Source organism: Neopsephotus bourkii, unplaced genomic scaffold (assembly GCF_033783945.1).
Source record: "Neopsephotus bourkii isolate Nb327-2 ecotype Australia unplaced genomic scaffold, CSIRO-AGI_Nbou_v1 NB_1630, whole genome shotgun sequence".
NCBI classification, from domain to species: Eukaryota; Metazoa; Chordata; class Aves; order Psittaciformes; family Psittacidae; genus Neopsephotus; species Neopsephotus bourkii.
The window spans coordinates 945,048-969,342 of NW_026902105.1; the positions used below are offsets into that span (position 1 = coordinate 945,048).

General features: G+C 44.3%; 2 protein-coding genes and 1 non-coding gene across 5 annotated transcripts; 1 reads left to right on the plus strand and 2 right to left on the minus strand.

Moving 5' to 3' along the window:
- Positions 1-912: 912 nt before the first annotated feature.
- On the minus strand, positions 913-4,867 carry RPL30 (ribosomal protein L30). Its single transcript, XM_061373200.1, has 5 exons — positions 4,761-4,867; positions 4,622-4,672; positions 3,525-3,670; positions 2,295-2,425; positions 913-1,079 (listed from the first exon to the last, which is right to left on the minus strand). Exons 2-5 carry the CDS (start codon positions 4,640-4,642, stop codon positions 1,030-1,032), a joined length of 348 nt encoding a protein of 115 aa, XP_061229184.1. The 5' UTR covers positions 4,643-4,672; positions 4,761-4,867; the 3' UTR covers positions 913-1,029.
- LOC133223117 (small nucleolar RNA SNORA72) lies at positions 1,312-1,446 on the minus strand. Its single transcript, XR_009728470.1, has one exon. It is a non-coding gene; the product is annotated as a small nucleolar RNA SNORA72 (small nucleolar RNA).
- Positions 4,868-15,835: 10,968 nt separating the features above from the next.
- ERICH5 (glutamate rich 5) lies at positions 15,836-23,720 on the plus strand. 3 transcript variants are annotated; one of them, XM_061373202.1, is made up of 3 exons: positions 15,836-16,486; positions 19,368-19,481; positions 23,265-23,720. In XM_061373202.1, exons 1-3 carry the CDS (start codon positions 16,210-16,212, stop codon positions 23,297-23,299), a joined length of 426 nt encoding a protein of 141 aa, XP_061229186.1. In that variant the 5' UTR covers positions 15,836-16,209; the 3' UTR covers positions 23,300-23,720. The 3 variants fall into 3 exon arrangements, with proteins under 3 accessions (XP_061229186.1, XP_061229187.1, XP_061229185.1); XM_061373203.1 differs by lacking the exon at positions 23,265-23,720 and adding an exon at positions 21,592-21,982; XM_061373201.1 differs by lacking the exon at positions 23,265-23,720 and having other exon boundaries at positions 19,368-19,870.
- The last annotated feature ends 575 nt before the right edge of the window (positions 23,721-24,295 follow it).

Here is a 24,295-nt window from a genome sequence, read left to right on the forward strand (position 1 = left end):
TCCCCTCTGCAGCCAAGGCATGCTTCCACTTTACCATCACACTAACAGCCACATCTAGATTTCACATAGCAGTATCTAAGCTATCTTGAACTGATCCAAATCTGTAGTTTAACAGGTAAAGACACCAGCGCTTCCACCTTTGCTCTGACACACACTGGTTTGTCTGTTATCTCCAAATGGAAATACACAGCTTCATCCATTCTGTACCTGAAGTAGTTGCAGCAAAACTAGACTAAGTGATCTCAGATAGGCTCATGAGCATGCATGGATACAAAGCAACAAGTTTTAAAAGGTACCTTGTGCTTTGCCATACTTTGGCCAACAAACGCAAGTTCTGCAAGGATAGCGGTACATACTGGTTTTCACTAGGTGTTTCTTCTACTGCATGTCAGCAAAACACTGGCACCTCAGTGATCAGTAACAAGGTCCTGCAGTCATGATCTCACACAAAATGGGCACAAATCTGTAAGACAGCAGAGTCCTCAGCAACAGTGACTTGAAGATGTTCTTAGAGACAGACAAGTTTGTATTCAAAATGTTAAAAAGGTGACCAATTTAAAATCAGCTTTGAGAAGTTAATTGACATATTCTCTTGGAAAGAAAGGAAAAAGGGTAACTTGCATTAGTACTTTCTGACTGACTTGGGAGTGGGAATTTTTCAAATTGTTAAGTAAACTGTATGAGATCCCCCACCAACATCTCACATCTGCTTGTACCTCACATTATGCCTTGGTTTTGCATTAACACTCCAAACCCCAAAACCAAGTAAGTCCTAGCTTGCTGGTATTTGGCACCATACTTCCCATGATTACATCCTCCTCCACTTACCTCTTGAGACCCACAACTTCTAGAGAAAGAAACAGGCAAGTTTTGTCCTGTGAAGGTTATTTCTAACAGAACAGGAAACAGCAGTGGTAATGAGTCTTCATTTATATAGTTTGTGCCCTAAAACCAACAATGTTGTAATACAAATTTTTCTTAAAATGGATCTGTAACCAGTTTTATTGTAGAAATAACTCTTTACAGCATTTACTTCTCGCTGGTTTGTTCTGGCATGCTTCTGATGATGTCAGAGTCACCTGTAAGACAGAAATACATTGTTACAAGAGGACCCACAGCAAGATCTGTTTTCAGAAGTAAGCCAAAACCAACCACAAATACCTGAACACACTGATTCTACAAACAGAAAACAAGTTAAAAGCAATACAAAAACAGTTTGTTCAGGGGGAAAAAAAATAATCTGATGGCTTGGTAAGAAATACTTGTAACTGTATTTTGCTAATCCATATGCAATACTTTTACAATAATTATGTATGTCACTAGCATTTATAAAGCCAGTACTAGAACAGCAATCTAGTCCTGGAGGACACAGTGCATAGTTTTAATATAGCGAATGTCCAGCCTGCCCTGATCACGACAGTATCAGGACAGCGAGAATATTCGCATTACATTACATAGCAATAATATTTACTTGCAGTTCCCACCCACTCAAAAATCAAACCTGGAAGTAACATTTTGAAAGCAAAATTTACAGCTAGTACTTGCATACAAGCAAGCTAAATGAAGTTTTCTGAAGAAACAGCAAATTCAAAACAATTTCACTTGGGGAGCATTTGGTGTAAGTGATTACAGAAATCATTAAATACGTATGCATACATTCTGATCAACAAACAAGAAGAGATTGATTCTTCTCTTCAAGGATTCTGGAAAGAGGATGAGAAGTCACCTCATTAGCAGTCTATATGAGGAACGTGAACACCTCTCTGGGACAAAATCTGCTACCAAACCAGAGTAACTACAGACTTCCAGTTTCAGTAATCCATCACATCTGGATCAGTACCACCTACATATAGGTTATTTTTATATAATCATTCTGGGAAGCAGGAAAATTCACATTCCTTTACCTTACATTGAGAACAGTCAACAGGCTGATATAAGCAGCATGTTGCACCAGCTCATATTCTAGCTGATGGGCTCAGAAACACCATAAAGTTGCTTCCCAGCCACTGAACCCTCATTACAGACCAAAAGGTAAACAAAACTGAGGCTCACATGTTTTAAGCATTAAAAGGAGCGTAGTGCAAACATAAGCAGCAGAAATTCCAGATTCTAAGAACCTAGGACTCACGAACAGTATCTTGGTTAAGAGGAAATTATGAGTTAAACCTGACAGACAGTTCAGCAAAGTGTGTCATCACACCTACATGTCAGCTGCTCAGTGCTGCTATTCATGGGTGAACAGAGGAACCATCAATACATAATCATTTGGTCACTGTACTGTAGGAGAGACATACCTGGGTCAATGATAGCCAGTGTGCACACTCTGTAGTATTTCCCACATGCTGTGCCCAGTTCAATGTTGTTGCCGCTATAGTGGTGGACGCCAGTCTTTGCAAGCATAGCGTAGTACTCAATCTCTGATTTTCTGAAATTCAAACACTAGTGTTACAGTACTGACACTACTCACCCTAAAATACAGTGAGAGCAGCTTTAACTCCCACCGCTTAAACCTTACACAGTTTTCCTTCCCACCCATAAAAACATTTGTTCCTTGCCAGACATCCTCTGGCTCAAGAACCCTTATCCAGAAGTATGCTGAAGGTATGAAACCACAAACCCACTTCTGGAGTGCAAATCCTTGAGGCTCTTCCTACATATGCTCATTTCTACAGGAAAGAAAAAGATTCAGAAGTTCCAGACTTCCAAAAGAGCTAAGCCAAAGTGCACAAACTACGACCATTATTACCATATACCCAGTGGCCACATGCCAAACAGAGGTCTGGCTGCAGTTAGCTAGGAAAAACAGTATTTTTTCTTAATAATTAAAAAAAAAAAAAATTCAACTTATATTCCCTTCTCTCCTGACTTCCAGCAGGAGACTCTAGTGGTCAATACTATTCCTCAAGCACTTTTGGGATCCCCACTAAAAGACTGCCTACTGCAACAGTCCTGCCATTTGGCAAGCATCTGATACTGGCTTTCTGCATTTACAGTTTCTTAAATCTGTTGGATTAAACCTTGATGGCAACAAGGGCCCATAAATTCTACGAGAGATGTCACGAAGTCAGTAAAGATATGATTCTCAAAAAAGCAATTTCACTGGCCAGGAACCTACATTTGTAACTTTGACAGCAAATTTTGTGGCCTTCAGATACTTTAAATCAGTGTAAATCACCAGTTTTCCTACCTGCAACATTATTTCCCATCACATTCCTATGAAAAAAACTCACAGGAATTCAGCCCCATTATACTTTCAATGACTACTACCAGTGTGAAAAGCTTCCAGTATTCTTACTAGTCTGAACTCTGAACTGGAAAGCTAAAAAAGTGTTAGGAAGCATTTCAACACGTCCAGACCTGAAACTGCCATACACCTAAACAACCCATCACTTTTACTTCATAGCAGTCTGGAATATGCTAGCAAAGTACTCTGCATCAGAACTCACAGGAGCAATTAGCATGAAGTATACTCTGTATTTGCGCCAAGAACCCGTCTTAAAGAGTTTTTTCATACACGTGCTTACCTCAAAGCAGGGCAGTTGTTGGCTAGGATGACCAACTTGGCTTTGCCCTGACGAATCATTTTCAGAGTCTGTTTGTATCCTAGTACATATTTACCACTTTTCATAACCAGCTGAAGCCTAGAGTTTATGGACTCTAGGGACTTTTTCTGAAAGAGATATAGAAAAGCATTATTGTATGTTACTTTATAAAGTAAACATACATAAGAAAATTAAAACATTCCAAATACAAGCAATCTGATTCTACGACTCTTAATGATTTCCCTGTAACTTGCAACGCATAGTAAAATCCAGCCTACCATAAAAGTATGAGAAAGTTTGTGCGTAAGGAGGTCGCTGATGCTTTACTCCCAGTTCCATAAAATTATCTCCTACTGACGTATCTTACAATACGTAAATTCATGTTAAAGCACTGTTGCTGATATTTATCTTAACCACGTGTATTTGACAGGCCTTTATCAAAGCTCAACTAGTCAAGTCCAAGTAAATACACCTTCTGGCTTCCAAATCTAAGGTTTGAACTATTCTTCCTTGGGCACACGCTAATAGTGCAATACTGGTTAGCAGAAACAAGCAATGGCAGGCAGTAAGAGCTGATGCTCCCAGAGAGCATGGTGCTCATGACAACAAATAAGTGCATTTGCAAAGATGAACATCTAACAACCACTACCTAACTAGAACACCATGCTTGTCAGAGTCGCTCTGAAAGAAAGACAAGAGCATGGCAGGAAATGCAAAAGCTGCTCTCCATCCACAGTAGGAACTCAGCACCAGCTCCCCCTCCCTCCAGCCAGCACCGAGGTCCCGTGAATAACCCGGGATACTGCAGAGGAGGGAACCGGGGACAAAGTCACCGGTGGGAGACGGCCGCAGGGCGCGGCTGGGGCCTGTGCGAGGCCAGGGCCCGAGCTGCGAGGGCCGCGATCAGCGCCTCCAGCTATGTCCATGCCCCCGCCCCAACCTATGCCCAATGCACTCCGCCTCACAGCGCCCAGAACCGCCGGCCCGGCCCGCTCAACGCCATCCGCCGCCACAGACCGGCCCGCTGCCCCCACGTGAGCCGAGCCCGGCCCGGCCCAGCCCGGCCCGCTCACACTCACCGTCTTCTTCGCGGCCACCATGTTGCTGCCTCGCGTCGGGTCGGGTGGTACCTAGAACACAAGGGGTACGGAGCAGGAATTACCACCCAGGAGCGGCCCACCGCCCCCGCCCGCACCACCTCGGCCGAGCCGCACTCACCAGAGACGCGCCGCCAAGATGGCCGGGCAGACGAAAAGGAGCGAGCTACCGCGGCGCACCACGCTTCCCCGCACGGCAGCTCTCGCGAGAGCCGCGCACAGCTGACACGCATCTCCCTCCGGCTGCCAAGGCGCCTGCGCTGAGAGGCCAGCGCGGGCGGGGTTAGGGAGTTGTGTTGTGACAGGAGGAGGTAGCGTTATGGTAGCTGCCGGGTGGCCTCCGTGAGCTCCCGCTTTCCCCAGGCTCCCGTGTTTCACAGAGCGAGTCTGAACTCCCTTTTCCCCGTCACGGCCGTAAGGGAGACTTCAGGAGCTAAGGAAGCCACTTGCAGGGATTGTCCCAAGTGCCCGGAGCTTCCCGTTCACTGTGGGGCTGTCACTTCTGCCACAGGGTTGATGTGGGAAATGACGGTTTAGGGAAAACAAATTTTCTCTGGCATCACAAGCCACTGGAGCGACAGACACACATGCCGGTCTGGCTCCGTGTTTCCCTTACGTGAGTGTTGAGTACGCTGGCTTTCTGTAAATCAGCAGTGCCTTAGTTTCACCAGGCCCAGTATTGTCTGCCTGCCCCAAATTCTGCACTGCGGTCATAAATAAACTGTCCCGATGAGATACAGGCTGGATTTCAAACGTGAAGTATGACACTGAGCTTGGAAACGGCTCAGGGCCCAAGGCTGTGCGGTGGCCTTGGCCCATGCCAGAGCAGCTCAGTCGTCTGCTGTGCTGGAGTCATGGTGCAGGGAAACCTCTTCCTGCCCCCCTTGGGCTCTGGAGCTTGCTATAAACATGGCTATGACATAAGGTTCTCAGTTTCAGCCTAAGAAGAGTTGTGGTCAATCCCATGGTGGTGTCCAGCCTAGGACAGACACCCATGTTGGTGCAGTGAGCAGCAGCACAGCACCCGTTCAGCTGGCACCTGCTTGTGATCAGCAATGTCAGTGTTTAAGAGTTTCTGGGGACTCCCTGTGACACACACACACCCCCAGGAGGAGGCCTGGGGGTCCACCCACAGGACAGCAAGTATTCTGCTGATACCACGCTGCTCTTAGGACACACTGCACCAGAAGGGCACCCCAGTGTATACCTTTCTTATTAAATTACAGCTTTTCTGGACTTGCCTGGGTTAACAAAGCATGGGGGAGTGTGTTGTGCTTGATGTACTTGTTGCCTTTAGGAATTTTGATGCTTTTGCCTGTATGGGATATGTAGCAACAAACTAAAAAGCCAAGCCAAAACACGTTGTATTCTCTTATTCTAGTATGTTTACATTAATAAAGCTTACTTCAAATAAGGGAATAATCTATAGCAGTATACTGTCATGCCTTTCTAATGGTATGGCTACCTCCACACTCAATTTCTTCTGCTCTATGTTAGAAAAAATATCACCAAACTTAAGTGGAGCTTAAATATCCCAGATGAAACTCAAGCATTGGTCCATCGCTAATGGTCCACTGGGAATAATTTTTAGATTAACCATACAGAAATAATACATGTACTATATAAATAATAGCATAAAAACATTACATTTCGGTGTGTCTCTGTAGTCCAGTTTCATTTACTGAAACAAAATAATTTTCAGCCCTTTACAGAGTATACTTAATTTTGAAGTGTACTTCAAACTTTTATTTTCTTTGGCAGCTGAAAATTAAATGCCATTTCACATCTCTTTTTCTTATTCCTCTTTGCCCCAGCACTGAGGTGCATTGCTGATATTCCTACCATCAGATTGTGACTTTACTTTTAATTCTTTGAATTTCTACCTGGTTGGTTGTGGTCAGGTGAAACATTCATCCTTTCTTGTTGCTTGTCGAAATTACTGGGAAGAGAGCATAAAGCTCAGTGAACCTCGTGAAGTCTTCAGCACGGTTCCTTTCAACTCTACCGTTTTATGTAGTCTTGCAGTATGTGGGAGCTGTGCCCGACTCCGGCAGAGGGAGCTGTTGTCAAGAGCACCTTTGCAGCCTCTGCTCAAGTTAGAGAGAATGCAATACTGCTCGTAAGAGTTTATGAAACTAATTCTTCCCAGTGATGTGGATTTAAAAAACAAAACCCTCTATTTCCTAAAGAACTTTTTGACAGATACTTTCGTTATTGAACCCCAAATTGCAGAAACGAGCACTGCTGACTCTTACCCTCAGATCACCTTTCTGTGGCCATGAAGGCCTCTCCTGGGGGTCTGTGGTCCATAAAATGTCCTTTAGGTCAGTCCAAGGCAGATGACAGTAACACTAAACAGAAGAAAAGGCTTTGGCCCCACAAAATTTTCTTAAACAATATTATACAGCCACTGTTCGTTAAAAATCAGCAGCTGGGAGTGGCTGGGTGTTTACAATGCAGGTGTTTGGGAATTGAAGCATGGGGGAAGGCCCAGCAGACACCAGCCAGTTTTGCACCCTCCACAAGTGATACTGAGCTCCCCTCTGTGATGAGGCAGTGATACAGCAGAAATAAAAGAAAGGGAGGGAAGAAGCAGACAGTGTCTCATCTTCAACAAGCAAGTCTCAAGATGGAGAGATCCAGGGAGCAGCTGGCAATCTCAGGGAAAGCAGTGTTACTTCTCCCAGCACTAACAGCAGATACCGTGGCCACATCCAGCTTTCCTGCCTGCCCTGCCAGCAGTGCTCAGCCAGAGAGATGAACTCCTTCACAAGCTGAGTCGGGTATTACTCTGGCTCAGGGGCTCTGCAGGCTGGTGCTGGTTTGGCAGGGAGGATACACATGCAGGGGATCGAGAGTACGTGGGGAAAGTAGGGCTGCTCCTTCTCCCTTACTGCTTTTCCCACCGTGGCCTCTCTGCGCTTGCCTAGTAAGAGGGCAGGGGTAGGGTTTCCAACAGAGAGGCAGATCATTTCATTCCAACCTGGGGAGTGGTGGTCTTGAAGGAGGTCTCTCACCACCCTCTCCCCTTCCTCCCCCCCCCCCCAAAAAAAATGGTGAAGAGACTGTGTAAGAAAGCTGCAGTTTAAGAAAGTGAGAGCACTGCGAGTAATGTTATTGGTGGAGCGTTGACCTATCCCAAAAACTCGACAGCAACTTCATCATTTTGGGCTTGGAGAAAAACGAAACCAACCCATTGTGTCTGAGACATTCTAACTGACCTAGAAGATGGGAAATATCTAAGATCATAACACAGCCTTATTTTCTTTGAGTCTGGACATGCGATCACAGATTCCTAAATCATGACTGGAGTAACAGTAACAGTTTAATGGCCACCCTTCAGCTGGCACCATAACTTCGTGATATATCGACCTCAGTAGAGATAACAGCTGAAGGAATTCCCAAACTGAGCTTTTGTTTTGCTTTGTTTTTTCCTCACAGTTGTTTTTAAGTCAGGTCAGTGCTTCCTTTGATGTTCTGCCAGAGGTGGAAACATGCAGCTAGAGAGGAGGATATGAAAGGGTAAGGCAGGGAGCTTCCATGGCAGCACCAACACCAATGTATCAGTCAGAAAACAACAGTGCAAGCCACGGTAGACAAGATTCAATTCAAAAAAGACAACTGACCTTTTGAAAAGCTGGTCCTGCCTCTTTATTTTACCAGTATGCCCAAGGCATACTGTTTTGATAGGCTAAAACCCTGCAAAAATATAGTCCTGTTCTTTCTTACATTTTTAGTCCCACCAGAATCTCTTCACAATTACACAATAAGGTTGTGTGAACACCTGCAGCCATTATTTTCTCCTTTTGCACTTGTCAGAGCTATTAGAAGCGACAGACTGTTCTCTGATAATGATCACATTTACATCAAATGCAGACATGTTCATCTGATTTTCACAGGGTCATGCACTGAGCTGTCCCCTGTATTGTCAGGCAGACGAATGCAGCTCTTTGTTTCAGATCTCTGGGAAGTTGGAATCCCAGTAATGCACAGGTCCAGTGGGTCTGGATGCAAACCTCTCCAGATACCTTTCCTTCCAGTAGCTTTCTTATAGGAAGGAAGGAAAAGAACTGTAGAGGAAAATTGGCCAAATGCAGAAAGGTTATCTCATTAGGGAAGAGGGAGAATCTTCAGGTTAAATACTGTACTGTGAATACCTCGATATCTGCAAACAGTGGATATATTTTCAGCCAGTAAAAGGATGCTAAGGAGTATGTGTATATGTATATAAACACATACATTTGTATACCTATATGTGTAGCTAGCTTAAATAGCGTGCTAGTACAAGATACTGTAGTTTCTAAGGGCCAAATTGTGCAGAAATCCACAGGTGTAGATTTCTAAAGATAGTAATTAGTCTCATAAGAAGATCTGCAGATTCCTTCTTTTCCAGAAATTACAAGCTATGTCTGAGGAGCTAAGTGTCAAGGTCATTGTTATTCCAGGCAAAACAAGCCTGGCAGTTGCAGAAGGCAGTTAGAGATGCTGCAGTTCATAGATCAACATCACAGAGCATCCTTCAGTTTGCAAATTCCATCAAATTTTGCAAATTTGATGTTCCTTCAGTCTGTAAATTTGCATCAGTAGAATGTTTGGCCTGAATTATCTGTCACAATAAACAACACAGAATATTTTATTTCCTGGTCAGTACTGGTCTTTCTGCACAAAACAGAGCTGAGAAAAGGAGGCACAATTTTCAAAGGAAACTTCATGATTAATATAATTCTTTGAAAAGTCTACTGTGATTTGGAAAGCCCCAGGATTTGGGTCTGTCAGAAAGAAGGCATAAATTTAATAGCTGCAGTAGGAATCATATCTAAAATATTAAAAATTATGAACAGCAAGTGAGCTCTGGAATGAGTGAAACAAGTTTGGTCACATGGTAGTAGCTAGGACCTCACAGAAATCTTTATGATGTTTGCTTTTGGAAGTGCATTTCTCCTTGTTGTATAAGAGGACACAGGTTATTTGTTTTGCTTTACCTACAGCTATCCCTGAACACTCCCTGTTTACATTTTATTTTACTTTCCCAACTTACATTCCTGAATAAAATAGTTTTCCTTGGCCTGACCCAGAACGTGGCAATACAGCCCATACACTGAGGTGCAGCCTTGTCCTATCATGGTACTTCCTATGTCCAGCTCAAGCACAGCCTCTGTTGTATCCAGTCTTTGTGCTGAAAAAATGCAACTTCTTTGCTCCTGGGAGAAGGGAAGACAATTATTTAGTGCTTCTGGGAGTGACCTGACAGCCCTTGGGTTCTAATACCTATTTCTGTACGGTGTCCAACGGCTGTTTAAAGAACATGGAGCACAGAACAGCCCTGTTCCCCCAGATGAGGGCCCTTGGCTGCTGCTACATGCACACACTTGTTCCCGCTCTCTGGCCTTGTAAATCTTGAATTCCTTTCTCCACTGTTGAGTAAGATGGATGGTAGGCGCACTCTGCACAATCTACCATTTGGTTAGGACACAGAGGGGAGTAGATACAAAGCTCTGCAGGCAAGAAAAAGAACTGAATATAACTTTCTCTTTTTCTCAGTGCCCAGTGCTCAATGAATCTGTCCTGGTGGCCTGGCCTCCTTGCTTTGTTCTCTGAAAGAACATCACAGAAAAAAGGTAGGATACCAGGTATGTTTGATGTCCCTTCCTTGTGTATGTGCTGTCTGCAGGCAAGACAAGCTTCTTCACAAGCACAGGCACTTCTGCTTTCTTATCAGTGGGAGCAGAGCTGTCCCAGTTGGCAGGCAGTAGGTGGGTTCCCAGCTGTCTTCACACGCGTGTCCACCTCTGACAAAGCATGAATGTTAGATATTACTGGAATTAACTTTTAAGTTGCTAAACCCTTTATTGTACTTCTGCTTTTGTGCTTACACAGCAGCTTTATGCTTTGCTAATGCTAAAGTTACCAGCATTCCTAGTGTCTGGTAGAAATCTTATACATAGCCACAGGGAAATCTGTACAGCCTATGTTTTTTTCTGTTATTTTTAAAAAGTGTCCTAAAAATGAACTCAAGCTGAAGGACAGAAGTTAACGTGCTTAGACTTACATGGTGTATTCCCTCCTGTGTTGCTCCTCGTACATTTGCCAGGTGATTTCCCAGAGTAACATGGGTGTGCTTCATGTACATTGCACCTGCAGTAAGTCCAACAGCTCCAGAGTACACCTCATATCCATACAATACATACCTTACATGTGTCAGTCCCCCCCAGGGGTGCCAGAGCTTTCCACTTGTGCTGCAGTGACAGTACACATACCATATAGTATACCCCATGTCCAGGATTTCCGTATGTCCTGCAGCCTGGCTGAAGTTAGTGCTATTGTTCCACCTTGGCTGTGGGACATCAACAAACCCTGGACAAATGTGCAAAGACAATATGATTTGTCTGGACAAGTTTCCTGATGGATGAAAAATGTTTACTTAGAACAATGTTTACTTAGGTGATTAAATTTGAAGGACATAATGAAACATGTCTTGAGTGTAATAAATAAATGACACTGGACCTGCTTGTGCAAGCAAATATATGGCAAGTATTCTTCATTCTTACTCTTTGGAAAGTTTCCGAGTCACCTGGACTTCCCTGGACGTTTGCTGATTTGCCTACATGTAGATATAAAAATCCTAATATATTTTCTTTACTTTTAAAGGCTGATAGTAAGGAGGTGGCTTCTGAATCCAGAGGACCCTGCAGCGTGGGGATTCCTTTTTGCCTCCCAACTGCTGAGACCCTAGAGGTGTTCCCATCCCAGTCCTATGGGATGTTCCTGTTTGTGGGGAGGGTCAGTAGCAAGGGCAAGCCCCCTGTGTGTGTACAAGCACACACACCCGGTATGCTAAGGCAGAGCACTGTATTTAGCAGCACCTGCATGTACCACATACAGTGTTAAGTGCAGTGCTGCTGCTCCTCTCCAGCTTCTCAGGACTGGGGTTCCATGCAGAATCCCCTCACCTCAGTCTTAATTTCACAAGCACAACCCACACTCATGGATTCTCAAACATCACCATGGCCTCCAAGTCCATTTGGACCCTCTTACCTGTGTGCAGGTGCTAACCTGGCTTGCAGTTTGCTAGCCAATTCCACCTACGCGTGCACACACCCGGGGTTAGATTCATGGGTCTCCAGCTGCTGTCCCACAGACCTGCAGTCCCTTTCCCGGCTGCTGCCACTTGGGCTTTGTGACACCCGCACAGGAAATCGCCCGAAGGTCAGGAACGGACGGGAGGGGTCTGCCGGGCTGCGCGGGGGGTGTTTTCAGGCACCGTGGCCAGAGCCACCCCCTCTGCCCTCCCGTCTCCGCCGGTCGGCGCTGCTCGGCGACATCCCCGGCCCCTCTTTACCCCGCCCCGGCCGGGCAGCCGGGCAGAGCCTGTAGCGCTGCCGCCGCGCAATGGGCTGCTCCAGCAGCGCCCTCAGCCCCCGGGAGCCGCCGCCGCCGCCTCGGGGTGAGCTGGGCCGGGCCGGGGTGGGGTGGGGACTGCCCGAGGGGCTGGCGCACGGGGGAAGCCGCGTTGTCGAGAGCCGCGGGGGGGCCTTGGTGCGGGAGGTCTTGTCCGTGGAGAGGCGCCGCGAGGGGCAGGAGTCCCTCGGGTTGGTCCTGGCTTTAGTGCTGAGGGAGCTGCTGGTTTGGGTTGGAAGGGACCTGAATCATCAACTAATTCCAACCCCCCTGCCGTGGGGAGGGGGACACCTCACACTGCACAAAGATGCTCAAGCTGGTCCAAGCTGGCCTTGAGCACTGCCAGGGATGGCGCAGCCACAGCTTCTCTGGGCAACCTGTTCTTGTGCCTTGCTACCCTCATAGTGAAGAATTTCGTCCTAATAACTAATCTAAATCTACTCTCACTTTTTTTTTTCAGGTGTTTCATAAACTGCTTCTTTAAAATGAATCAGTTACTGGGTTCTGCTCCTCTCTGCAGCCTTTTATTTATTATTTTTTTACTTTAGAGACAGGTTCTGCTGTTGCCCTTTTGTGTAACACCTAAATTCAATGCTTCTATTCTCCCATTAAAAATAATAGTGACCTAGCAATACCTGGCCCTCCAGTCCTTCCGTTTTCTTATCAAATCTGTACATCCACCCCAAGACAGTTTACAGCACCAGGAACATTCTTGTGACTATGATTTGGCTCAGGTCACAAAGGATTACTCTGAGTGCAAGGTGTGTTTGTAGGGTGGTCTAGAAGGATATCTTTGCTATTCACTGGAAGTTAAACCATGTTTCCATGTTAATCATATTTTGCTCTTTGTTCCAAGGGAGGTTTGGAAACACTTTTTAGAAGAACCTGAATGCTGCAGTTACAGGTATTGTCCTCTCCAGAAAATCTTCATCCTGAAGATGGATACATAAAAGTTGTTTGCATTTCATTTTACTGCATTTCTTTCCTGTGTACTTGAGCTCTAAACATCATCTGATGATAATACTCTGGCTGCAGCATTCGTGTTTTCTGTAGGGGTTTATTTTCCCATTTGTTGCCTTGTGGTGGTGTGGTTTGTGACTGCAGAGATGGTGGCAGGTTGTACAGGGTGAGTGTTGTCTGTGCCACAACAGAGCCAGCATACATCTGCAAACCGAGGAGCCCCACTGGAAATGTCAGCAGGAATCTCTTCACACTGTACCTGCTGCCTTGTTCACCTGGTCAACGTACCAGATTGCTCTGGCTTTCTGTCTTCTGCTGAAAGGTATTTGCACGGAATGCTGAAGGGCTCAGGGAAACAACTGAAGTAATTTCTGAGTATTTTCAGGAATTCTGTCTAAAGGCCAGAATGTTCAGTTAGGATAGGTTAGGAAATGTACTCAGTACATCAACTGATGTCATGGCAATGATCAAGTGCAGCTTGTAATTACAAATGAATGATCTCCGTTAACTGGGCAGTTCCCAGGCAGACATGTTAGTTATTTTCTAACTTAGTTTAATAAGAGACAATAATTTAAAAGAAATTTTTCTAAAAAGTATTAATAGGGGAAAAAAAAGGTATTTAATTTCCTTGCATCGGTGTGTAACTCACAGACAAGAGAGGCTTTTCCGAAAGGAAAGAAAGAAAGCAAAGGGGAAAATACCGTACCTGTGGCCCACGTACATTCACTGTGCTTTTCATTGCTTCTCCAGCTGAAATTGTCTACAGCGGGGAAAATAAAAATGATGGATTTAAAAAATAAAACAAAACCAGAAGGCATCTGAGGAATGTTGACTGCCACATGATGCTCATTCCTCTTGGGGATAAAGGTATTGAACAGATTACTGGGAGGATTTACTCTTTCCATATTAGAGAATTCTTTGCATTTCAGATGAGAGCAGAGGAATGCTTCCAGGGTTTTACAGCAGTGCAGGGCTCGGGGTGCATGGCAGCATTTTATAATCCAATTTATATGAAACATCTTGGTGAAGAGAGGGCTAGCTGGAATCTACAGGGTTGATGTTTGTAGGAGCTGCAGGAGATACCTGGTAGTAGTAGGTTTGAATTGTTTCTTTTACTGGTTACACCAACTGAAAACTGTGTATAAATGCTGTTTTTCATGGCTCATTTATTTCTGTCTGTAGGTTACAAATGCTCCCTGTCCACCTGGTACCAGGCAAGGTGAAGGCATGAGAAGTATCCAGAGGGTTAAAAATGTGAAAAGAACAAGTCTCTGGTCTCTGAGCATACACTGCTTTTTTCAGTCCCTGCTTAGGATAGCTTAAATTTAAGCCGTTACTCTGATTGGTATCTGTTTCATGTTGAGATTCATGTTAGGAAAAAGAGTACCTGGAAGACAAGGTGTGATAAGAGATCTACAGAAGGTAAACAGTGAAATAGATTTGCTGTTTCTTGTAACACAAGAGCTATGTCTCTTGAAGAAATAACTAGCAGCAGGCTTAAAAACAGTCAGAATGTGTTTTACAGGGGTTTTAAGTGGGCAGTAGACCACATTGCCATGGTCATGGCGGAGGCTGAAAGTGTGAATAGACTGAAAAGGGGCTTTGGCAGGTTCATGGAGGAATGTCCCCTGACAGACTGAAACCCAGCTCCACAGGCTGGGACCCTCTGCTTTTTCCACTGCCCCTGGGCAGCCATCAGGGGCAGGGTGCTGCCCTGGGTGGGTCTGTAGCTGAGCTTACCTTCTTTTTTTCAGGAGTCAATAACTATTATTGAGGAAGTAATAGCCATTATAAATAGGTATGCCTTGTGAAGGGGTTGGTTTGAATTTGGTTTTACACTTTCTGGGAAAAATGAGATTTTACATATCCCATAGTCAGAAGTTGCTTTCCGTCTGTCTTGACAGTCCAGATTCCCTGTTCTTGCTCTTCTCCTGTCATAGCCGTCCTTCCCCAGTAGGCACACACTAACAAGGTGACCCTTATGGGGGAAGTGTTTTCTTGAATGCCTCAAAAGAACTGCAGAGTTACCTGAAGAGCAGCAGTATTGAAGCCTCTCTTTTAAGAGCAGGTCTTACTACATTTTTTCACAGTTCATCTATGTGTGTATAAAGTACCATACAGTTCTGCTCACTGGCTTTGACACTACCGTCATCATTTTCTCAGAAAGTACCATTTGTTCAGTTTTGTAATTATTACGCAGATTTCATACATGAATTCCCCGGGTTTTCACCCTGACATTCCCTTAGAGAAGGTTAAGTACATGCTCTTCTCAAACCGAATTTAGTCAGAAAGTTATTAATTCAGTCAGATAGGTAGGCAGAGCTTATCTTGAGTCAGTAATTTCTATCCTTAAGTACCTGTCAGAGTAATTTTGCCATTTCTTTGTCCATAAGTTTTGCCTGCCAAAACAGCCCATTGCTTTACTTAGCAAGTAAGTTGGTGAAAGGATCAGAAGGTTTAATCTGTTTAAGCTTCTTGTTTTATTAGACAAAGTGTACTATAAATGGTAGCCTAGTATTTAAAAAGACAGACAAACTGGTTTTTGTTTTAACAAGTAGGCACTGCTCACCCTCTGGGACAAGAAAGTTCTTCTTGGTGTTTTTTTGTTCAGCCCCCCTGGAGACACCACCAGAAGTTTCTCATGTACGGCCCGTGGCAGCAGCTCCCTCCTGCTCAGGGCATTGATTCTATGCTTGGTTTGGGGCAGGAAAAGGTGCTTCTTTGCATGCGTCCCACCACCAGGAAACCTTCTGCACACTGCAGATGTATAAGGCAAAATGTAATAGGACATTGACCTGTAAACAGGTCAGCTCTCTTCATGCAAAAATGTATGATGTGCATCAAGCCAAAATGTTTGGGTTTCTTTTTCTATGTAAGAGCAGCACCATCCTCTACTTAACATGTGTAAGAACAGCAGACCTGTGGAGAAGTATTGTCCATAGCCATGTGGGAGCTCTTTGGCAGCTAGTGCTTGTGGACTGTGCGTCTAGTTCTCACGTAGTTTACGTGCCACCTCAACAGTCATCTGTAATTCTCTTTTTTCTCTCCTTGCCCTGCTGTAACTGAAAGCTTCATCTGGTGAAAACACCCCGACTGCAGATGATCACGAAACCATAGCTGATCAGACACAGCTGGACCCAGTGGAGTGTGTGAGTCTTGCCTCTGAGGAGACAAACCTGGGTGAGCGTCTGCCAGGAGAGGAGCCTGCAGCCATGATTCTGGCCATAGAGGGGAAGACAGATTCAGTCAGTAAAAGGGAGGAACCAGAGGGCACCGAGCCCCTGCCTGCACAAGAGGAGGAGAGCTCTGAGCTGCCAACTGTGTGGCAAGAGGAGAGCAATGGACCTTCACCTCCAGCACATGGAGAGGATGCAGGAGCACCATCCCCAGGACCAGCAGAGGACAGTGGACTGGTGGAGGACAGTGACAGCTCTGTAGTGGAAATCATCAAGAAAGTATATATTACTGAAGAGGACCACCTCATTGAGGGTAATATTTGTGTTTCCATAAATCCAGGAGACCAAATTCTGCCTCCAGGGACTTGTGTGAGGGTGGATTTGACTTTACGGAGAACCTTGCATGAGCTTCTGGAGTCAGAATTTGGTCTGGGGAATCTGTACAAGGCAGGGTGTAGAAGGATGTGGCTGGGGAAGCCTCAGACTCACAAGTCCAAGCTGTAATAAATTTAATCAGCATTTCCAGTCACTATTTCTGCTGTTTCATTCCATGTCCTTTTGGTTCTTTGCAGGTAAAATGCCCCACCATACCTCTCATTTAAAATGTTGTGGTTTTGTGTAGCTCAGAAGCATTCTTTAGTATTTGCAGGTACTAAAGGCTCTATTACTTAGTCACACGTATTAATTATAAAGCAACCGTCCCTGTGCACATGAGGCTGAAGGTTGCATGCCTGGATGTGGAAGAAAAAGCATCTCTTTGATGCACCCTTGGCATACCCAGTCTGTCCTAGAAGCTCGTCTACTCCACAAGCAGATAGTAGTAGTGACAGAACCAGGGGTAATGGCTTTAAGCTGAAAGAGGGGAGATTTAGATTCAGCATTAAGAAGTTCTTCACTATGAGGGTGGTGAGGCACTGGAATGGGCTGCCCAAGGAAGCTACATCTGCCCCATCCCTGGCAGTGTTCAGGGCCAGGTTGGATGGGGCTTTGATCAACCTGGTCTAGTGTAAGGTGTCCCTGCCCATGGCAGGGGATTGGAGCTAGTTGATGTTTAAGGTCTCTTCCAACCCAAACCATTCTGTGACATAGGGTTTGGAGATGACTAGCTGGGGAGAGGCTGCATGAGGAAGCAGTGGTGTCTGAGACTCAGCTGTTTCCATGTGCTGTGAGAGGGACCTTTAGCAGGAGGTGTGCGCATCTTTGGGTTAGTGCCCAGAAGACGTCTTCCATGGACTGCACATTCAGAAGGTGAACACTTCAGGAGGAATCAGATTTCTTCTAAATGGTACCAAGCAGCTTGGTGTGGAATCAGATACTCCCTGGGGGAGCATTTCCTCAGGGAATAAGCAGGTGAGGCACATCAGAAGTATTTCTGTGCAGGGAGAATGTGGTATCTGCAGCCTTCCTCACTCCACACTTGCCTTGAAGGAGTCAAGATGTGGGAGAAGGACTGATCTCTGTGAAGCTCAAGTACATGCACTACCACTAACCATGTGGCTTTGCTGTGCATGTCTCTGAACTGGCTATATATATCTGACTCTTTGTATCCCAGGAGCTGAGCATGGTGGTTGGCTTGTCCTCCCATGTGTCGTCACAAACGAATTTTGAGATTTCCTCTACATAAAACGGGCATCTATCCTTTGGAATAAAGTCTCATTTATGTAAGCAGTGACTGGGTGCTCACCTGTAAAACACAAAGTCTTGCCCAGCTGAAAACTCCAGTTTCATTTATCACCATTCCTGAACTGCAGGGCATAGTGCTGGAGGCAGGGCAGCATGCCCTGAGTGTTGTGGTATGACCTCATGTCCACAGAAACACATTTACAATAGACTGTTCGCCTGAAGACCAGTTATGGGGCTTTGACCACCAAATGATTCATGCTGCTTGCAGGGCAAATGAACCAAGGCTTTTTGGGAAAAAGAGTTTTGCTCTGATTTGTTCCAAGCTAGAAGTAACATCTTTTGTGCATTATCTTTCCATGAGACACATGAGGAAGAAGGGACCTTCCAGTTTTATGTTGTGATGCATATGATACTTAGCGTTTGCTTTGCTTTCCTTTGTTCTTCAGCAGCTGTGCAAGTAAATTAATTGGATAGGAGCTTCCCAGCTTCAGCCAGACTGGCACATTACACTGTTTGCTATTTCTGTTTTGGTCCAATTGCAAATAAACCTGCACACATGTAAAATAAAATCCAGGAAAAATAATTTGAGCAGATACAACATTCATTATATGTATTGAATAGAGTATCAAGGGGATTTTGTGAAAGCATCAGAACTTTACAGGCATGAGGCATGCATGTAGCTGGATGATGGAAAGTGACTAGGAGTATCCTTTAAGCTTTAAGGATCAGCTTTAACCTAAGGGAGGGGACATTTATAGAATCATAGAATAGTTAGTGTTAGAAAAGACCTTAAGATCATCTAGTCCCTACCCCCTGCCATGGGTAGGGACTCCTCACACTAAACCGTGTCACCCAAGGCTCTGTCTAACCTGGCTGAACACTGCCAGGGATGGAGCATTCACAACTTCTTTGGGCAACCCATTCCAGTGCCTCACCACCCTCCCAGTAAAGAACTTCCTCCTTATATCCAATCTAAACTCCCCCTGTTTCAGTTTGACCCCATTACCCCTTGTCCTATCACTACAGTCCCTAATGAAGAGTTCCCCCCAACATCCCTATAGGCCCCCTTCAGATACTAGAAGGCTGCTATGAGGTCTCCATGCAGCCTTCTCTTCTCCAGGCTGAACAGCCCCAACTTTCTGAGCCTGTCTTCATACGGGAGGTGCTCCAGTCCCCTGATTATCCTCGTGGCCCTCCTCTGGACTTATTCCAACAGTTCCATGTCCTTTTTATGTTGAGAAATATATTTAGTCTAGAGTTTAGGAATACATTCTTTCCTGTGAGGGTGGTGAGGCGCTGGCACAGGTTGCCCAGAGAAGCTGTGGCTGCCCCATCCCTGGCAGTGTTGAAGGTCAGGTTGGATGGGGCTTGGAACAACCTGGTCTAGTGGAAGGTGGCCCTGTCCATGGCAGGGGGTTGAAACTGGAACTGTTCTATGGCTTCATTCAGGGGGTACCTTGGCAAGGGGCATTGCAGAGCTGACAAAGCAAAACCAGGTTTACAGAAATGAGGTGGGCACTTGGTGCTTTTCTTAGTGTTCTTAATTTTATCTCTGTGGTTACTGTTCCCAGGTGATACCGGAGAGCAGGTGGAAACTGAGCTGCTCAGTGGGACGGTAAGCAGGGGGTCTGAAACAAAAGAAGAAACAGGAGAAGCTGTGGAGAGTGCTTCAGCAACAGAGATAGGTATGTTGACAGAGGAGGGAAGGACCGTGTGGGTTATTGTTTAGGAGACAAAAAAGACGCGGTTCTTAATGAGCACATCTTGTCATACCCCTGCCAGTGTACAGCTGCTCTCTGCATTTCAACACAAAAGAAGAAGTCATCAGTACTTTTATTTGCATTAAGAGATATTGGAAGCACTCAATTGGAAGTCATGCTTTTTACATGGGTTGTCACCAGGAATCTTACTGTTGATAAATTATTCCTTTGTTGGGAAAATGCCAGGCTGAAATATACAGTTTTGGAAAATTAAAACCCACATTAAAATCATGACTCTGATCATTATTATTTGCAGACTTGTTTTTATGAGCTAATGCCTTAATGGTGCTTTGTGAATTCCATTTTATGACAGACAGTTGTTTTAGATCCCCTTGTTCTCCTTATCGGCTGAAATCTGCAGTGTAGTACTGGGACGAAAGTACAGCTCGACTCAAATGCAGTCACATGGTGGGAAGGAGAAATCACAGGCCAAATAAAGTGCCTTTGGAAAATCATCACACCAATGAAGAGAAGGATTTGAGGGGATAGGATTGTCTGTCTGGCAGTCTTGGAAATTATGTTCACAATTCTGTCATCAGTCTTTCTGCAAAAGTTGTTTTTTTTCTTCCCCCGCATTCACTGAGAGTGTGAGAAGGTGAACAATCATTTTTTTCTCATTTTCGCACTTATTTTTTCTGAACCCATCACATTTGCTTCCACAGAAGGCAGAGCTTAGCCCATGGCAGTGCTGGAATGTGGAAAAGGATGAGCAGGCAATGCAGACACCTCTTTCCTTCCCCCAGTGAATGTTACTGCAGTGACTGAAATGGAACAGTGGCTGTTTAAATCTGGATACTGTTGTGTAAGGGAGACATTCTTCCATCTTGAAAGGATATTGAACAACTGAAACAACATTCTGGGCAGGGAAGCAAGATTGCTGAGGGGAAAGGAAAAAATCTTACTTTGAGAGAGATCAAAACCACTCAGAGCCTTCCCCCTGAGAGGGTATGACTAAGAGGATGTGAGCTGATCCTAGTGCAAAATAAATACTGCTCTGAAGGTAGCTGAGGTCTGTCTCTGAACAGGGGAATGCTCAATGACACACTAAGAGCAGTGAATTCAAAACCACTAGAGAGATTTATTTTTTTCACACTGTATTAGCAGTGTTCATGCAAATTTACTGTCAGGCTCTGTCACGGAGAATCACTGCAGTTGGATGTCTCTCACCTGCGTCTTCATGAAAAATTGCCATCTTCTCTGTGTTCCCTATTCAGCCTTGTGGACTACCATTCACTATAAGGAAGTCTCATGTTCCCAACCTATTCTTGAAAGATCTTCTTGTTGGAAAACAAGTACTTAGAGCTGGGATGGTCTGACACTATGATTTCTGCAAGTCATCCCCTCAGGCACCATCTTTTAGCTATTGAGGAAGTCACCAAGACTTGTCATTTCTCAGCTGCTGGTGATCAACATCTGTAGTTTCAGGGGTTGGTAGAGGTTCTTTAACCATCCTTTATCATGGAGTGGAGTTTTTGCTAGTCCTGCTCAAAGCAGGGTCAGCGGGAGCAGGTTGTCCTGTTGGGTTGTGAACATCTCCAAGGATAGAGACTCCACAACTCTGGGCAGCCTGTTCCAATCAGTCAGTTGCTCTTACACTTAAAAAAAAAGGTTTCTTACATTTAAATGTAATACCCTGTACTTGAATTTATCCCTTTATCTCTTGTCCTTACTTAAGATTTAATGTCTGCTTTTGTGTCAAACATGACAAATTATCAAGTGATTTCAAAAGTTGATAAGGGAAAAGGCAGCAGGGTGGGGAGGAGCGTAAGACTGGAGGTTTAACTGGATTTCACACAGGTGACATTAATGACTGTAAGAGGGAGATCGTGTATGAGTGGGATGGCGGAAAAGGGAGCAGAGCCAGTGGCTGCTTGTGGCTGTTTCAGAACATCCATACAGATCTGTAAGAAGAGCAGATACCCCGTCCATCCTTTGATGCTTCCAGGAAACGTTCATTTTGAATTCCTGTAAGATTTAGTGGATATCAAGTTGTACCCTCCATTAATTCTTAAATTAATTTTTCCATGTGTTTCAGAGACAGCTAGTAACAAGGAATAGAAGCTACGTCTCTATGAACATGCTCTTCTTGGGCTTGCTCTTCTGTCAGCATGAACACTTTCTAATGTTATTGGGCTGGGAAAACAAAAAAGCTTTTATGGATTGAGCCATAAGCCACAGACATCAGTAAGAGGCATCAGAAAAAGCTTTACGTGATATACATTTTTTGAAGTCAAGATGCCAAGACTTCAAGCATTTGGAATACCTGAGCTGTCACCTCCCTGCCACAGAGTGCCTTCTGCACACAGCCAGCACAGTGGGATGATTTTCCAACAGCAGAACAACCGTTCAGCTTTCAGTAAGGGTTTTTTTCCAGGTTCAGATAACTAACTTCAAACCTTTGAAACCTCCAACCAGCATTCTGTAGCATAAAGTCCATAGTAGTATGCAATTTCTCTTCATCCCTGGACTGACAGCATATAGAGCTGCTGAAGTGCATAGCACAAAAAGGACTGGAAGATGAAAGTGCCCATTTAACCAGGCTGTAACTAAATGCAGAGGTTAGTTTTCCAGCAAATGGAAGATCCACAAGGTGCAGTGTCCAGGACCCAAGGGGGTGTCTGCTGCTCACTCTCCCAGTTTTAAAAATAGGTGAATTGAAAGGCCAGTAGTACAATATGTGTGATGACTTCTGCAGAAACAGGGAGAAAAGGCCTTTTATCCGAGAGGGATGTTTTAGTTTTACAAATCCCAGCACATGTAAAATACAACCTCACAGCACTGCTGGTGATTAATAACCTATCTTTAGCTGTACAGCTCCTAATGCACATTTTTGGTTTCTAGAACAAATTTCTAAACAGAGACACATATAAGCCTGTTCCCAAAGGAGAGATCATCTATTGTATTTCCCTGCACTGCAGTGCTCAGGAGCAATATGCTTCCAGGGACTGCCTGGGGTATTTTCCAAAATGCTAAATAATCATTTTGGAGCAAAAGCTGACTGGCAAAGCTTTCAAATTTCCTATGAAAACAGGCCCCCAATATAATTGGTGCTATGGATCAGACTGAGAATAGAAATGTGTTCTGATGGTAAATATTGCAAAGGGACTATCTATTATATGTTATTGGGGACTGTTTACAGGATTCTCTGGCATAAGGAAGTAGAACAAGGAGAAAAGGTCAGTTATCTAACAAGGGCATGCACATGTTGCTGTTTATTAGCTTTACTGTACAAAAGAACCTCACAGGAATCTTTATTCTCCCCAGAAAATTCTATAAATCCCCTTAAAGACCTATATTTTGTACTGCCTGTGCACATCTGACTCCAGCTGACTTAGGGTTGTTTCAAATAATCAGATTCATGTCCTTGGCTTATCAGCCTTTTGTGTACACTGACATTTCTTGGCTTTATCACTAAATCCAAGATTTTCTGATCTGCACCCTCCTGAACTTGTCAGTTTCATTTAATGTCACCTTCCTGTAGGCAACACCATAAACTTTAGAACCAAAACGAATACTTTTATTTTTTTAGGGTTCTTTTGCTGGTGGATGTTGCGGTTTTATTTTTTTATTTTTACTAGCTTCCTATAATAGAGACATTAAAACAAGCAGCTTCTTCTAATAAAATCTATTGGTATTAAAGTAGGAATTAAAAATTCAGAGGTAGTCAAACTTTTTGTCCATATATGCAAATCATTCCATGACAAAAAGCACCGAGAGATGTACCATGCACCCTGAAGATCTGAGGAGTGGAGGAACCCAGGACCCAGGATGCCCCAGGAACCTTCAGCTGCATCTCACGGTTGGTTTCCTCCTGCAAGCTGAGAATTCCACCAGCACCTATGCCAGCACAGCCCTGCTCCCAAACACAAGAGATGAAATCGGCATGGGAGCCATGCTGCCTGCCTGTGTGTTAGATCATGAACTGCAGCAGTTATATTGAACAATTTTAAAGCATAAATCAAGAGGAGTTCAGTGGTAGAGAACAGCAGCAGTAATAGCAACACAGGAGGCTGCACTTGGAAATAGACTATGAATATACAAGGGAGTCAAGAAAACTTGCTCACCTCAAAGTCACTCTTTCTACCACTGTTGTTACAAGGAAGACAAGTGACAATACACATTCTTACCTCACTGTTCAACATTTTCAGGTCACTAAGCCTGGAAGGCATAATGATTCACTCAAGGATTCAACAGGTCATCTTCAGTCCTTACATATTCTACAATTACAACAGATGAAAGCTATTTTTCCTTTTCCTTTCTCATATATGAAATATGTTTGATGCTGTCTTGAATGGAAGATGTTAAATCCCCTAAATTGCTACAAGATCAAATGCAGCTGACAGATGTATGCTGAACATCCCTGCCTTGAGAAATACATTTGGGTCTAGTGATCATGGTTTGTGTGCTCCCAAAAGCATAAAGGGCCAAAATACATGCAGTTATCTGCCTCTGCAAACTTGGGAAATCAGAGAGGTTGCCAAGGGCAGAAATTGGTCTGTGGATCAAACAGCTTTCTCATGTTAAAGGCTGAGAAGAGGATATGCTCCAATGTCTGTGTTTACAAGATATACTTCCAGAGATATGGCAGTATACCTTAGTTGTTGGTTTGGTTTTAAACGTAATCAAAATACAAAATAATCTTCAGAAATGTTTATCAAAACATAGACAATCTTCAGCCCTTCACTTCATCCAAGATAGAAGTAATCTTTCCATGTCACAGGGGGAGTTGGGCAAGACAT